The 16,717-nt window shown below is 40.7% G+C and overlaps 1 protein-coding gene across 8 annotated transcripts in view; it reads left to right on the forward strand.

Annotated features, from left to right (window-relative positions):
• The window catches only part of LOC109983217 (collagen alpha-1(XIX) chain), a 134,092-nt gene that overhangs the window by 28,810 nt on the left and 88,565 nt on the right, over positions 1 to 16,717 (forward strand). For all 8 annotated transcript variants that reach the window (XM_065959366.1, XM_029277128.2, XM_065959368.1 and 5 more), the window contains 2 exons: positions 635 to 679; positions 5,374 to 5,418. In XM_065959366.1, coding sequence (XP_065815438.1) covers positions 635 to 679; positions 5,374 to 5,418 — 90 coding nt within the window. The remainder of the gene's footprint in view (positions 1 to 634; positions 680 to 5,373; positions 5,419 to 16,717) is intronic.

The following is a 16,717-nucleotide window of genomic DNA, read 5'->3' on the forward strand; positions in this document are numbered from 1 at the left end:
GAGATTATATGGAAATGTTTCCTCGAATAAAGGGTTCAATGATGAGTTCATAGCCCACAGAAAAGAGATCTCAGTTTCTCTGTTTGGCTTTTTTTTTTTTTTTTTGTTCCTCCTAAACAAGCCCATTGAGTTCTTACAAACAGAGATTGTAATGAAGATGTGACCATAAATGGGCACTGTGGTTAATTGGATTTTTAGCTTGGAGCAAGTTGAGTGTTAGCTTAATTGTCGAAACACTATCTCTCTTCATCTTCTGTGTCTTTACATCAATTTGGAAAATCGCTTTCTTCTACTTTCCTTTCCCCGTCCTCCTCTGTAACGCCATCTCTCTCACAGAGGCGAGCTCTTCTTCATCTCTTGCCCTTTCCCCGCTGCCCTCCTTTTTTTAAAATAACACCATTATTCAAATAATTCAGTGATTTTTTTTTTTTTAAGAAGAGTCAGATGTGTGCTTTCCAGTTGTTGGGAAATTGTACCCCAAGCTGCAGCTGCTGAGCGTCTGTGTCAGCAAGAACTCGTGGAACAGCTGTAGCTGCAACACGGCCGATGAAATGACGAGCCTTCATAAAGCCATTCACTAATGTGCGAACGAGAGACCTTTCACTAACTGTTCTCTGTGTTGTGTCCGTCACAGGGGGACTCGGGGGAGGTCGGCCTTCAAGGAGATCCAGGACACAAGGTAGGCCACTTGCTGATAAAACAGCTATCGTGTTACTCTGCACTTAAAGCTGGATTGAAAAACTGTGATTTACATCCAGTCAGTTAGAAATTTAAAGGGTTTTTGAATTACTGAGTTTTGTTTTTGATTCAAATATATTTGAACTTTTACTACATGATTTTGACATCTGGCCGAGGAAGCAGGTGGAACTTTTAGTTGTATGTGATTTATGAAATCTGCCACTGCCCCTCTCTGAGATAGATTTTCTAACATCCCTGGATTGAATCACTGACTCGCTTTGTGTTGACCCCAACACAGCAACACAGAAAACAAAGCAATCTCAAAATCAAATCAAACCAGCAAGTGAGCGCATGTTTGGCACTGGGTGAATGGCGCTGCTGGCGCTGCTGCTGCTGCAGAGACACAAGTCCAGTCCCGAGCAGCGGTGCCCCTTGTTTGGCCATGTGCCCCCGTTGGGCGCCGTTGGAAGTATTCATTGGTCGGAAGCCAGTGAGGGGATCATGTCCTTGTCACTGCTCAAGCAACTCTTACTAGATGCTGGGGCTGTCTGTGCAGGAGGGGGGGGTGGGTTGTGAGTGTCGCAGTTATGTCCTGTTGGCTACTCTCTCGCTGTTGGGTGAAAAACAAATGGCTAACATAGCTGGATGCGTATTTGTGGTAACATGTAACCAACCGCTCCAGACCTGATCAGTTGGCGGCTCGTGGGCTGAATTTGGCCCTTTAACAACCTCAGTCAGAATCTTAAGTCATTAAAAGATACACATATGTTAACTTTTTTTTACAATGATAATAGAAGTCTTCCAATAAAAGCCACCTTTAAGAATGTTATTTTGCAGTAAAGAGCATGCAAAGGTGTAGATTATGAAAGACCATCATAGTAGGAATTTTTAAATCCTTCCATCCATCATGTCTGTTTTTATGAAGAGAAATGAATATGGGTCATTGGTTTGTTCTCGGTGGATGAAGCAGGCGCCTCATGTTTTTAAAAGAAATCTGGTCTTTCTTAAAAATAGTAACTGAATAGAGCTGGTCTACACCAAGCGGCAAAAAGACAGTCTTGAAAAATGAAGCCAATGCAGTACCTCGAGTGTCCACTTGAGGCTGACTCCAGGAACACTGGAAGTCACATACAGCCAAAAAAGCCGTTTTTACAGCATAAATTAACATGTTTACAGCCTGGTATAAAATCGAAATAGGTCTGATTAGTTAGTGTCATCACGGGCACACACTGTACGAGGGGTGAATTTAAAGAAAAACGGCTCAGTTTTGATTTTGTAAACGATACATGTTATCCATAGTTAGGCGCGTAGTTGACATGATTGACAGGTAGGCGTGATGTACAGGTTCCTCAGCTCCAGCTCTCAGTCTGTCGTTAGGTTGAGTGAAAGTTAGACTGAGACAGGATTTCCAACATGGCGGCTGCCGCTGATGAGCCTCCAGAGCCCCCTGCAGGAACAGAAGACTGACGTGACTTAGGCTAAACCATTAATATTTACAGTCTATTCATCCAAGAGAGGGACAGAAATTGCTTTGGAGTCAGACATTTAAATTGGGAGACAAATGCATATTCCTGTAAAGGGAGCTTTAAGAGTGCCTAAGTGCTCGTCTTGTTGTTATGGTCAGAAGAGAAAATTGCCTTTTTTATGTTCTTTTACCGGATAACTGTGTTGCTTTTTGTTTTCTGTGATATTGTCATTGGTAAGATTGTAGACCATCATATGTGACATTTTGGATCTCGTCCTAATCTCCTTCGGGGGGGGGGCGGGTTGTCAAGTCACCAGAAACCACCACTTACTGTGAAGGCTGTAGTTGTGAGTTGCGTTTCCATGCCTTAAAGTGAGAAAGTGTTTTCATGTACTCGAAAGAGAAGTGGTTTGGATACTGTTCTCAGAAATATGAAGAAAATACAGAGGCAATGAGAAATCCAATCCTCCTGATACTTCATTGCATTCAAGTGATCCGTTATGTGCCATGTGGATCACTGTGGAGGCAGTAAATAGGATCATTCCTGGATGTGGAAGATGGCTTAATCCTGGACCTATATCCACTGAAGATGTTAAGCTTACTGCGGGATGACATATCTGCAGATGAAACTCCATACATGGAATATGAAATAACGCTTAATGGCAAAAGCTCCATCCACTTGTGATATCTGAGTGGGGGTTCAAGAGCCGGCTAGAGCTGCTCCGTTACACAACGCTGCACAGGAGAAGTGAGCAGTAGAAGAAGTATTGATATTCATTCTAATGCACAAAACATGTCTGGTATTATTTCATCTGCAGATATGTCAATTTGTTGTCCGTAAAGCTTTTTCTGTTGCATGTGTTGTGCATCAGTGTGTGTGTGCGTGTGGCGACTTGGGTTGGGAACCGGAACATCCTACCAAAACATGGAAGTTGGTCTGGTAGTTGGAGAGGTGCCAGGTCTCTTCCTGAATATTGCTGAGGTGCACTTGAACAGCCCCCCCAACATCTCTGACACGCTCCCCACTAATTCCACTCCACTAATGCATGTCCACAGGTCCTGTTTGTGCATGTGTGTGTTTTTCGGGCCTATGTGTGAAAAGCATGTGAGGGTAAAGACCAGAATTTCCCTCAGGGATTAATAAGGGTTTTTAAAATAAAATAAAAAGAACGATAGATCCTGATATCTGGCCCCTTAAAAAGGTCAAGTGCAGGTCTTAATTTATTGCAATTTGGTGTCAGTTTCACCTGTTTTCACGCCTCATCTCTTAACTTCTTTACACTACTATCTGACATTACCCCGCTGTCTTAGGCTTCCTCTAATATTCCCTTTCAACTGCTTCTTTGGCCAGGTAACTTCTGTTCACGTTCTCACTTTCATAAGGGCAGCTGTGAGGAGTCATGTGGTGATGCAGGGAGTCGAACTGTCAGGAAAATCTGTTATTTTATTTCAAATATGGCACCATATTAATATATTTTTTTTACACGGGTCAGGAAAACTATATATTGCAGTATTGATATTTTATCCCAACAATTGCTTGTATTTCTTACTTCTGTAGACATATACCCACATGTGCTTTGTACAGATACATGTCTCAGACTCGTCTGGATGCCATACTGTGAGAACAACAATTTCACGCAGCTGTCTGTCCTGTAAGAGTGATGATATGGTTGACCTTGTCCCCTATAATGTGACAGTTTGCTCAAGCTTTACGGGGCCTAGCTGAGGTCATGAGACTGTATAAGTTACACCCTTATAACAGAGCCAATACGTTCCAAGACATCTCACACACATTTTCTGGCCGGGTGTGTGGAAAGCAAAGGGCTGGGTCGCTGGAGAAGAATCAGTGATCAGGATGATATTTGTGGAAAATAAATCAGCTCCAAACAGCTTATTCCCTGACTATGTATAATCTTACACACACTATAGACTTTGCAGAAGCTTAGATTAAGCATCCAGCTATCTGGGTAAACAATATTGCTCAGAGTTTTGGTATCTGGTTCCCAAATGTGTTTTTGTATCAGCGTTAATGTAATGCAAGTGTTTTGCTCCTTTGAAAGTTCAGATTTGAATGAAGCTGTGTGTAAATGTTAGCGGGTGTAGGAGTCGATGACGCCATGGTGGCATCTGTGTTGGTGATTGTCTCAGACACATTCCTGCAGTTGTGTGATCGGCTGTGTTACTCAGATTTGCACGTTTATAAGGATTCATGTTTTTCTACTGTAACATTTGAGTGAGGGCTGCGATTGAATCACTCTCAATATATACCTTCTTTTGAAAAGTTTTAATTCAGCCAAACCTCTCCCAACCAGTGCAGCATATAATCATTAGTAAAGAAAACCAGTATAAAGAGGTACAATGCAGCACTGCAGTGGATGATCACTAAAAACACGACCTTGTCTTTTTTAAACGTTCTGTTTTTGCTTTTTTTAGTTGAATTGCTTCTGTGTTACAAAGAGAAAACCTTTTTTTGTTGTCTGTCAGCCACCATTCAAACTGGCTTTGTGCAATCATAAACATCATACAAAATTTCAAATGTGCCACTATCTGGCGGGAGTATGGTTTTTTATTATTATTTATTTTAGAATTTTGACAGAAACAATATTACAGAGCATTTTCATAGAAAAACAATGAAGTTTCTTTTGCAGTTCTCAGCTTTTTAAATATAAACATAAAGAGCTAAATACAGTGTGTGTTCAAAATGAATTAAAAAATATTAGAAAGAATTACTAGAGAGAGAGAAAAAATAGGCAAATAAGCAAATAAAAGATTGAGCTAAATTAAATGAGGCTAAAATTGCTAAAACAAGACAACATCACAAGATCACCTCCGCAAAATCTGTCTGCAAAAGTTTAATGGACATTTTTTTAAAGATGATTTTGACTAAAAATTAGAAAAATCCACATGCTAGGTATCGAGTTTTTACAGTTTGTTAAATAACCCCTGCAGCCCTTCTGAGTACCCTAAGGTGTCCAAGCAGTCCCCTTTAAAAATCACTACCTTAACCTATTCAATAAGTAAAACACTCTACACAACAACCTTTTACACTGATAGCATTTCTCCTTTTTCTAGTTTTGGATCTTCAACACTAAACAAAAAATGTAATAAAAAATAATTGAGACCAAGTTGGTGTCAAAGTGAAAAAAAAAAAAAAAAAAAAAGACAGATGAAAGTACGAACTTTTCAAGAGTCCGTTCTTCACCTTTTAACTTTCCATCTTGTGATTGCAGGGGGAACTTGGATCAGAAGGGCAAAGGGGGATCGATGGGGAGAAGGTAAGTAGTACTATCTCCAGCAGACATATATTCCATACATGGCACATCAGCCAGATCTCGTTTCGTCAGGGAATCAATTCTTATAGGCTTTTCATTTTCTGTGAGATGCCCTGGGGGTTGGGGGGTTGGGCCGAAGAGCGTTTTTTTCTGTGTGGCTGTTTGTAGGTGGCTGTCATATCTGAAGAAGATCTAAGTGTGTTCCAGCCCGCAGTGTCCTTCTGCAGTGAAAATAATTGATATGTATGCTACCATAGGCTCGGCATACTAATGGACTAAAACTAATTTCTCAAATTACTGTAAAGCCCTTCTAATGTCATTCCAGGTCGAACTTTATTGCATGCTTTTAAATCCGGCTGCAGTGATGAAACTAATGTACATCATGCATAAAGAAGCACTGGCAGATGAGCGTTCTTGCAGAAGCATTAGAAATGAATTCCCTTCCTCTCACCGTGTTAGCGAAGTTGTTTTAACCACGGGGGAAACCACGTTCCTCTTAAAGTGTTAAATCAAAGGCTGCTTTATGTTGTGCTGCATTTTGTTTGCCCTCAATGGGACAGTCTCAGTAGATGTTAGCTGTGCAGATGGTCAGTTAAAAAAGTGGCCCAATAAAGGGACTCCTTTTCATCACCATCAGCCCTCTGAGCAGACAAACAGCTGCCGCAGAAATCAACCTCTCTGCAGGCTCTGGACCTACACTTTGCTCTAACGGGGGCTCGGGGGAGAAATCAGTAAAGAAAACAAGGAAACATGAAAAGAGTATTGAGCTTCTGCTGTATTCAGTGGCGGTTCTAGACCACTTTTACTGAGGGGGTCAAACTAGGGCCAGTTTTTTTGTCAGAGGGGAACATTAAACCCAGGTGAAAAATAGACAAAGATGATCGCTTTAAAAATATATATATTTACGCCAAATAATAGCACAATTCATTAAATACAATGATTTAAATTTGTTTCAGTAACAGAATTTAATACTAGATTGTGAGTCCGGTTGTTGAGTCAAATACTGTGTATGTGTTATTAGGGGGGCTCTTCCTTTTGGAGGGGTGGCCACAGGGAGGACCAAGCTCAGTGTTACAGGGGCACTGGCCCCTGTTGGCCCCTGTTGGCCCCTGCCTAGAACTGTCCATGCTCGAAGTAGAAGTATCTCAAACTATTTACCACATGCAGAGGGTTTGCTCTTTGAAAACTCTCTCAAAGAATAGGGGCAAATGTAGGACGGGTTTCATTAGAGGTTAATGAGCTCTTTTTAATGCTTGGTTGTTTTGATGTCTACATTAAATTATATAGGACGATGAAGTTTGTCCTTTGTTGATCTATGTGAGAGAGGAAGAAGGGGATTAAAAACTATAAAATGTAATAGATGTCCTTTTTGCAATTTCAAGTATTTCATGAAGATATTGAGTTGTGTAGGTTTTGAGTTTTATGATTGTAAAACACACGTTCGTTTGAAAGAGTTTGATTTTAGATAACAACCTTATCAGAATGTAAAGCAGTAATATTATATTTGTACACATTTTGCAACAGCAGCATTACTTAAGCTAATAGTTAATGGTGCAGCTTTTTGTGACTTCAAGGTGGAAGAAGAAGCTTATGATGGTTTTAGGAAAAATGTCCTGAAACTTTCTGGGTGAGCGCAAACAGCAGAACTTTCCACTCAGATTTTACTCTGTCTCTTCCTGTCAGCCCCTTTAATAAATATACTGCGTGAAGTCATCGTGAGCCGATGTGTGAATGCAGAAGGAACTATTCAGGAAAGTTCACAGTGAGTGAGCAGACGGGGATGATGACTTTTTTTAAAATCTTGTGACTGGTGCCAACCTGTGCGATGGTGGTCCACATGAAGAAGCTGCCTCTTTCTCTGCTTGCCAATGTTCTTTTCATTCATTCATTGATACTGCGAATGACTTCAATAACATTTCTATGAAGGCAAAAAACTTTCCTTTTATGGTCAGACTCTGTCTCTCTTTCTGTCCCTGCGGTTTCCATCTTTGGTGAAACCGACTAACCTTACTGAAAAAGTAACTATTGAAAAACTGATTTCAAAATAAAAGGAACCAAAAGGAAAAGTTTGAGTGCAGTCCAGTCATCATTCGGGTAGAAAAATCAATCCTTTCAAGTTGGGATTCTGCTCCTGTCAGAAAGGGAAACTTCCATCTGTGAGGAAGAGTTGTGAATATGAAACATAGAAAGATGTCTGTCTGTCAGGTATGCATGTGTGAAAACAACCTAATGTTACAGTAATCTTCATCAATCAGGACTAGAGGAGCTGATGAATTCAGAATAATCAGCTCACACAAAAGTTTCTGTGCTCTGATTGTTCCACATTGATTTCCTCTCTCTGTCGTCAAGTGCCCTCAGTATTTCCCTCATTTACACATAAAAAGATGCCGTGTATAAATGTTATGTGGAATTGGCAGGTTCAAAACTCGAGTGTCAGTCTGTTTTCTCACCACCTCCTTTGCTTGTGTTGTACCAGAGTAAGTAGCAATTGGCAGCTTGAAAAGCCAGTTGACGTCATGCGGACATTTGCATATGAATGACATGATCAAGTTTATTTACATAGAAATCTGAAGGAGTAGCGAGACCACCAAACTGGAAATTAACTCCCACCTCATCCAGGAATGACTGATTTGTTGTCATAATATTATACACAAACTGTGACGGGGGTGTACATAGTTTTTCTTACTTTTCTTTTTTTTTTTCATTGATTGCTACCGGCGCTGCAGCAATCAAGAGGAAGAGAGTGACAGAGCTGAGAGCGAGCGCTTCCTTCTCTGCTCACTGGTTCCCCCCCTTGGCTCCAGCTGACTGGACATTCATGGTCTACAAACTGGAAACAGCTGGGAGCTTGTTCACTGAGACTGTAGAGTTCTCTTTTCCAAGAAAGGCAGCTGCTTTAAACTTTCCAAGAAGCAACCGGTTGATGTCATTTGCTAATTTGCATATCAGTACAGGGAGTCCCACCTTGCTCTATTTGTCACCAAACAAGTGAGCTCGACATTGTGTTCATGGCCGTGAGTAGTTTTACAGATTTGTTGCTTTGGGGAGTTAGCGTCACAAGGGGCTGTCTGAAATGTGTAGTCGCTAAGTTGGCAGCATTAGAGCGAGGGCCTGCTAAGAGGCTGCCACCCTTTGCTTTGTGTGTGTGTGTGTGGAAGGCATTGTGGTATAGTAGTCTGGAAACATTCGGTTACCAGAAAGAAGATTCTCATCAGTATGTCGATGATGTAAGGATGAGTATCAAGAGCTGGTTATTTTTGGTCCCTGTGTGTTATTGGTTCCTGTATCCGAGACAAATTTCTCCAGAGGGACAAATAAAGAAACATTGACCAAATGGTACAAGTGGTGCTCCTATCTGCTTTTCATGTTAAAGAGGACATATTATCCCCCTCCTCCACCTTTTCAAACAGTCCCCCTGTGGTCTAAATGAAACATCTGTGCTGTGCTTTGGTCAAAATATAACATGAATCAAGCACCAGAGGAGGTTTGTGACCCTGTATAAACCAGCTCTCTCAGAACGCTCCGTTTTGGTGTGTGTGTCTCTTTAAATGTAATGAGCCCCGCCCCCTGAGTTTTTCAGGTAGACATCACTCCTCTGTAGAGAGAATAAAAATGATGGATCTGCGCAAAAGTTTTGTTCTTGGCTGGGGGTGGAGTCCATGGGTGGAGATATCAGGGCAGGAGAGGGGATTTTTTTTATCAGAATCCCACTGTGACATCACAAGGAGAGCAAATTAGAAACAGAGCATTTTTCTCTGTGTTGTAAGACTTATGCAGACCACAAACAAAGGACTGGATGGGTTTATTACACATTTTGTGGGTCAGTAGACACTCAGGTTACCCAGATATATGTTCAAAAACACTGTACAAGTGAATATTCCACAATATGTCCCCTTTAAGATTCTGCAGGGCTTTCATTAAGCTTCGGCTGTTGGCAAAACAGCTGACCAGTCACTTAATTACAGCCACAGCTATTTCCACCAATGAAAGACTTATTAAATAGTTTTGATCAAAAAGTTATGGCTCGCTTTCCCGGTACATTTTCTAAGCACTCACCTCCAGTTCACAATTAATAAACAGTGATAAGAGTATTGATAAGTATCTGTACCTTTACACAGTATCAGTATTGATATTTGTGTTGATAAAATCCTAACAACACCCATCCCTGCTCTTGTAGCATCCTCCAGAATGAAGCTTCCAAAATGAAGCCAATATGGAAGTGCAAAAAATGTGGTTATTCGAGTGTCCTCTTGAGGCTCGCTTTAAAAGGCAAGGAATCACCATGAGGTGTCATATTGAAATGTTACAGCAGACATTAACGTTTGGTATCAATTGCTAATTTCTGTAGATTTATTCATGAATTAGCATAGCTAGGGATGAAGCTGAGTGGACTGACGAGTGGCTGGTTGCCTGGAGACCTAAAGCCCGTCTCAGCTCTACCTCTTTGCCTGTTTTTTGATTGATGAAGTTAGGTTGAGATAGTGTTTCCAATATAGTCAGCAGCATCTTTGTGCTTCAAAATGTCTCTTCAGAAAGCAGTGAGGTTACATCTCTGACGCTACAGGACAAAAATCTGTTTTCATAGAAGGGTATCAGGAGAGGAGACTTGTTTTTGATCTCTGTGCATCCCATGTTGGTTGGTCTGGCTTTCCTCGGTCACGCTCACTTGACTCACTATTTCTACCCTCCAGGGATTTATTATATTGTGCCCCAATTCTTTGAGGGATGTGAAAACAAAGGAAAGTTTGAGAGATGGGGACCGCGTTTGTGAAGCATTGCTTCTTGCAGGGCTTGTTTGTCGAGCTTTGAAGACAGCCATTTAGAATAGGAATGGATGGCTCGGGAATGTGTTTAGCCTTGCTTGGCACAAAAACAGACAGTGCAGTTAAATCAAAAGTGAAAGAGATATGTTGCTGTGTTTTGTTTTGCTGGAAATCCTGTAACCAAGACATAGGAGAGTCACCAGAGCTTTCTCTGTATAGTTAACGTGTGTTAAACACCCCAATGGTGTTGTCTTTGTGCTAAACACGGAGTGATGCCATTGAGTGACACATCTTGGCTAAATTAGCTCATAGGAAAGTCAGCAGTGGATGAAGTTTAGAAGCAAAATGTACACAAAACATTTTATTTTTTTTACCACTTGTGCTGTAATTTCTCTGTCATATCACCGTAGACATGTTTCCATCATGGCCTGAGGATGTTACTCACATATTGCGTTAGACAGTTCCAGCTCAACCCAAGTTGCTTTATGCAAAAACAAGTGTTTGTGGCATGCAGTGGGACTGGAAGAGAGAGAGGCCGTTCTCCATATTGCAAGTCACAGTACCATCAAAACATTTTGAAGCAGTAAAAAAAATAGTTTTCTAAATATTGCAAAGTACAATACGTGTCTGTTCAGAATTACCCTAAAATCTCCATACCGTTGCGACCAGTATACAAGTTCAAAATACTGAGATATGTGTTGTCATGGCCACAATTGCAGCCGCCATCATCACCCACAGCAGGTGACCTGATGCAACCTAGAGATGTGTCATCATTGTGTACTGCAAGCGGGTGAGTCATCGTGCTTAGATAGCCTGCATGGATACATAATGATGTGGACCAGGCTGACGGTGTCATTTTGACAGCTTTTCTCCCTCATTAGGTCATAATCATGCATTCAAAAAAAACAGTGGTCTACTGATGAAGTAAATAAACTTTGTGGAGTGCTGGGTTGATTGAAAAGACTCCTCAATTATAAAGTGACCAGTGGAGGTGGGTAGCGCTACTCTCGGCTGTGGGTTCGTACTTCACAACATTCAACATTACTGAGAGCTCAATTACTGCACTGGTAGTTAGCAGGATTGCAAACTCGACATGGCAAAAGATGGTACTAGAAAGAGCTACACAGCTGCAGAGGACTGCATGATGTGGACTCTGCTGAGCGCATTGGTGCAAAATGATCCAACACATTACATTTTCCCTTTATGTACCCTTGAAAGCCTAGAAATCTCAGCTCCAATACAGTCTCCTTACCTCTAAAATTACAGCATAAATCAAGCTGTGATGGGATGTTCATTAGTACTCCCCCCTGCTTTTGTGCTGTTTTCTATGATTTATTTGATTTCATGACCCGACCCCTTGCATTTGATTTAGATTAATATGAAAGCAGGACACTGGAATAAAAGACGTGAGCTAACATGGCCCCTTGCCTCATCAGTGAACATTGGCCACCACTGGATTAATGGGTTAAAAACCAGTATCCCCAGTGCCTCCAGAAGTCGGGGTGGATGAAGTTGAGCCTCATCAGTGAAATACGACCGCAATAAGGCTGACGGTGTTGCCGGTTAATCACCTACAGTAATCATTTCCCGGGGACTTAAAAGTCCAGGAGATGTTATTTAAAGGAGCCAGACTGTACATGTAATCTGACTCTAATACAGACATGTACTTTTTTTTTTGTCTGTAAAACCATGGTTACTGTGACAGTGGATCATGTTAATATAGATGTATAACTTTTTCTCGAATTTCTACATTAGCTCTTCTTAAATATATGTTTAACTGAAATGTAAATCTTCACAAACCTGCACAAAATCTGTCTCTTTAAAAACAAAACATGAGCTAACGGGTAAACATCTGAGGTTGGATTAGATTTCTCTTTAAAAATAATTGTATAAATCCACACTGAAACTGACAAAAACTTAATTAAATGCTCTCATGAGAAATATAGCTGATATTTAATTTAAACAACTAGTGGTTGGAATTCAATTCAAACCTTTATTTATTCTTTAAAGGACATTTAGGTTTTACCTCATTTTCAAAGCCGTTGAGATTACAAGCACATTAAAACAACAACAAAGACTTATAACCTATTAACAAAAACCACTGAGATCCATTAAAACTGTTACAATTTGAAACAAATTGGCTAGAAATCAAATTCCTCAACTCTGCAAACTCTGATCTTTAGAGTCTACTTGAGGGTTTTCCATCAAATTGGGGGCAGATTTACTGAGTTCAGTAAAAGCTCGAGGGAATTTAAGAACGAGCCAATCAGAAGATCGTGTAGGTGCCCGGATTCCACTCCAACAGGTCTGTGACGTAAGCTGGAAGTTTTCCATTAAGGGCCTTGAAAATATATGAAAACCAATGCTTGCTGCGCCTCTCTTCTAGAGAAGGCCGACCGACCGTCTCATACAGCTCACAGTGATGAGTGCTGAATCTATCACCAGTTATAAATCTGAGGGCTCCTTTTGTCTATTTAAAAGAAAATGTAAACGTGAGTTTCAGAGCCTGATGCAAAAAGTACAAACTGAAGGTAAAGCTTACAATATTTATAATGAATATAATATGTGTTATATTTAATATAAACGCACAAAACAGAGTAAATTAGTATTAAAAAAAGGATAGTTTGGCCTAATCCTGAGAGGGAAGGTAAAAAAATAAAATAATAAAAAGTATAATAGTCATAAAAATAATGTATCACAGAAATAAACTTGGTTTACAAATTCAGTCAGCCTATTTACCATGAATACCAGAGTGTATTACCCGACCTGTCCCTTTACTGCAATTAGCTCATATTCCATTTTTAAAGCGAGTGTGTTATTTAAGGCTCGAGGAGACACCTGAGACGGCAGAATGCTATCTATGAGCATGTGATCTGGTATCATTTTGCAGATACACGTCCTGCGGGACGGGAGGAGTGCACACACAGGAGTGTTATCCTGCGGGCCGATCCAAGTTACATTTGTGGATACATGATGTTCAGTGAAGTGTTGTAGAAAGAAGAAGTCAAGCAACACTGATGGAACATGATATTCTCTGCACGAGGGGGGGGGGGGGGGGGGATCTCTGACAGTGTACCGTACTCCGATATCCTCACACCACGGCCCTGTGTTGAGGTTACCTCGGTAATAACATTAAGTGATACACATGCTAAGCTACCTTTTCTGGCTTGTCATCTCTAACACGTTGGTAGTATTCCACACTGTATATGTTGGTGTGGTGCTGAGCAAATGGAAAGTCACAAAAGGCATTTCCTGCTCTAACCTCTCTGGCATTTGTAGGCCAGCCCTCAAGGTATCGATGTTACCTCGAGATCCTATTCCGCAGAGCTTTAAAGGAACTGTCATTCAGTATTACAACATTTCCCCCACCAGAATGCTCTGAATACTTAATACATCTACCATTTTTAAATCCAGTCTCGCCCCAATAGGCCGGACCCAGTTTGGTGATGATTAAATTGTGCTCAGTAACTAAAAACCTGCAGTCGCTCCACCTCCTGTCAGACTGGGGGCAGTGACCTGCAGCTGCTCTGGTTGGTAAAAGGTATAAGTAAACCTAATTAGACCGCATTTGTACATCCCCGCTCCTCTGGCTCGGCTTTATTTGCTCGCCTTTCAGTTGTCCTGTGCTGGGGAGTTTGCCAGATTGGTCTTGTGGTCCCCGCCGCTGCAGGAGTGACGAGACACAGTGGTGTGTGTAATTAGCAGGCGAGTGTACACAGCTCCCCACAGTGTTCTGACCTCGTGCTGCAGGAGCGACAGCCACACAGCCGGCAACGAGCCTGTTCCCAGCCTCCTTCCTCCTTCTCCTGTAAAAATGCAACAAAAGCCCACAGTGTGCAACAAAAGGCTCACAATATATCCCAGCCCCTCCGGTCTTCATATCCCTCCATGCCACTGGACGACTGAATTGGGCCTGTGTGGGCTCAGGACCGAGTCCATGAGGCAGGAGGGCTGCGTCTGAACTAGGCAATGGTGTGGAAGCTAGGATGTTAAAAAACAACAACAACAGAATCTTCTCCCTAAAGAGATCATTAAATATTTCCTAACTCAGAAAGACTCTTCTTGACAGCAATCAACATGCTTCATAATTGAATAATTTACTGCTGGTCAGTAGAGACTGTAACGTTATAGTTATAAACAACTGCAAAAAAAACAAAAAAAACATTAGACCTAAAGTGTCTTCTTTAAATAAGATTATTTATTTCGCAGTGTTTGAGAATCAAAACGACTTGTTTCATGCAATTACTGCTCCTGTGGATGCAGCGATGGTAGTCTCTAAACAGTGTGTTTAATCCTCAGTTTGGTAAGAAGTACCTAATTATTTTTTTTAACTTCATGGTTTGAAAATAAAAATCCTTGTTTCCAAAAAATTAAAAACACAATGGTGTTGGAAGTCTCTCGTCCAGGACAGAATAGTGTCTGATTCTAACGCAGGGTCGTCTGAGGAACTGAAGATCACAGACACCCTGTGATCTTAGCCTTGTTTTTTGTTCCTTTCATACAGAGATTTCTTCTCTGTATCTTATATTTTATACAGTAGATGATGAAATCCTCAGATTCTTTGTGGTGTCTTTAACTCCCCCTTTGAGAATCAGAAACCTGGACACTGCAATCTGTCAAATCGTGCAAACTGGTCAACGTTTTTGTTCATATTGAGACATATTAATACACTAATTGTAAATATTGTTTATATCTTTAAGTTGCTGCGCTTTGTACATATCTTATTAATCTAGTCCTACTTGGTACTTATTGCTTATTTTATCATCTCTATTGTATTTTTACATTACATTTCTATATTCTCTGCTGCTATGTTGTGTTTAAGAGCAACTGTATATTTGTGTCTTTCGTTGCTACAGTCCACTCTTCTTCACAACATGTTGCTGGTATCAAATTCAACAATTAAATTCCACAGCTTTAACATTTGTTACATCTCCGGAGGTGATGTCACAGAGCGCTGCACTCCAGTTAAAAATGTTTTAACTTCCGCGCAGGGCGAAAAGTAAAATTAGATTTGACATTATGAAGCTTCGATATTTGACAAGCAAGTACTTTTAATCACAGCAGCGACTCGAAGTTAATTTAGAGAGGATGGTTCACAGTAACAGATATAGGATGGAAAAACAAGATGTGATAGAAGGACTGGTTAATTGTGAATCTTCCGTTTTGAGTCAGATTTTATGCAAAATATTTGCAAGACTGCCAAAAAAACTTCATCCAAACATATTCAGCACTCGCTTTTAATTCTGCTGGTTTCTTATTTTGTGCGTGACTACAGACAGGTCCAGATGCTGTGCAGCTCCGACAGGTCCCGACACAACACCAAAACATCCCCTGAATAATCTCACAGCCAAGACAAACTTTTTATCAAAGAAACTTCTGTTTTTAATTTTGTTAGCAAACCCAATCTTTAGTGATGCTAAAGTAACAACCACAGGCACACATAGGAGAGCGAGGAACACTCAGTCTTAGTTTAGAAATAGAATTGTTAACATTTGGAAAAGTTTAATGAATTCATAATCTTTTATGTGAAACCACTTTGTTGACATTGGTACTTATTACTTAGTACTTATGCTAATATTTACCAGCAGAACACATTTTTCTGGCACACAGATTAGCCAGCGATGATGCTCAGAAACTTCACTGTAAGACAGGATCCAGTACAGTATGATTGACGGAGCTTCTGACTGACCTACATTTGTTTACTGATAAGTACGGTTGCCATGGGAATATTGGCTCACTGTCTTCACATTTCTTATTGCATAATTTAGTTTGAATTAAAACAGTCCCCTGTCATCTCCTCCGTAAACATATTGGGTCTGCAGGCTAAGCTCATCCTGCTACAATTATGTCAAACATAAAGAAGTGATGATTCATAACTAAACTTTTATAGCATTAATTAGTAGTTCTTATTGAAGCTGACAGTCCTAAGCAGAACATGTGGTTTCATGATGTAGCACCTGTATGAAAAGTGCTTTAGCACACTCACATTCACACCTACGGCCAATTTAGAGTCACCACTTAACCTAACGAGCATCTCCTTGGACTGTGGAAGGAAGCCGGAGAGAACTTACAGATGTACAGGGAGAACATGCAGACTCCACACAGAGAGGCTCTAGTCCGACTGGGACTTGAACCAGGAAGCTCATCGCTGTGAGGCAACACAGCGAACCACTGCACCACCATGCAGCCGCCTTAATCCATTATAATACCAAATATATTAAAATATAATTTCAGTAAACATAATAGTATAGTTAAAGTAATTAGGTAATAGTAGATCACTTCCAGGAAGGCACCTTAAAGGCTTTATATTTGATTTTTCACACTTAAATGTAATATAAATCAAGTATATCCTCTGAAAATAACTCTGTGAGTCATGACTGTCTACAATGGGTGTAACACCCGAGTCCCACTGTCTGGGATGTTTTCAGAGTTTTCAGAGTCCTATCTTCACTTTGTTTACATCGCCGGGACGGCCGGCCGGCTCCTCCCCTCTCATATAAAAGTTGTTTAATTGAGGGACTAGAGAAAAGAAGAATAAC

This window comes from Labrus bergylta, chromosome 10 (genome assembly GCF_963930695.1).
Source record: "Labrus bergylta chromosome 10, fLabBer1.1, whole genome shotgun sequence".
NCBI lineage: Eukaryota > Metazoa > Chordata > Actinopteri > Labriformes > Labridae > Labrus > Labrus bergylta.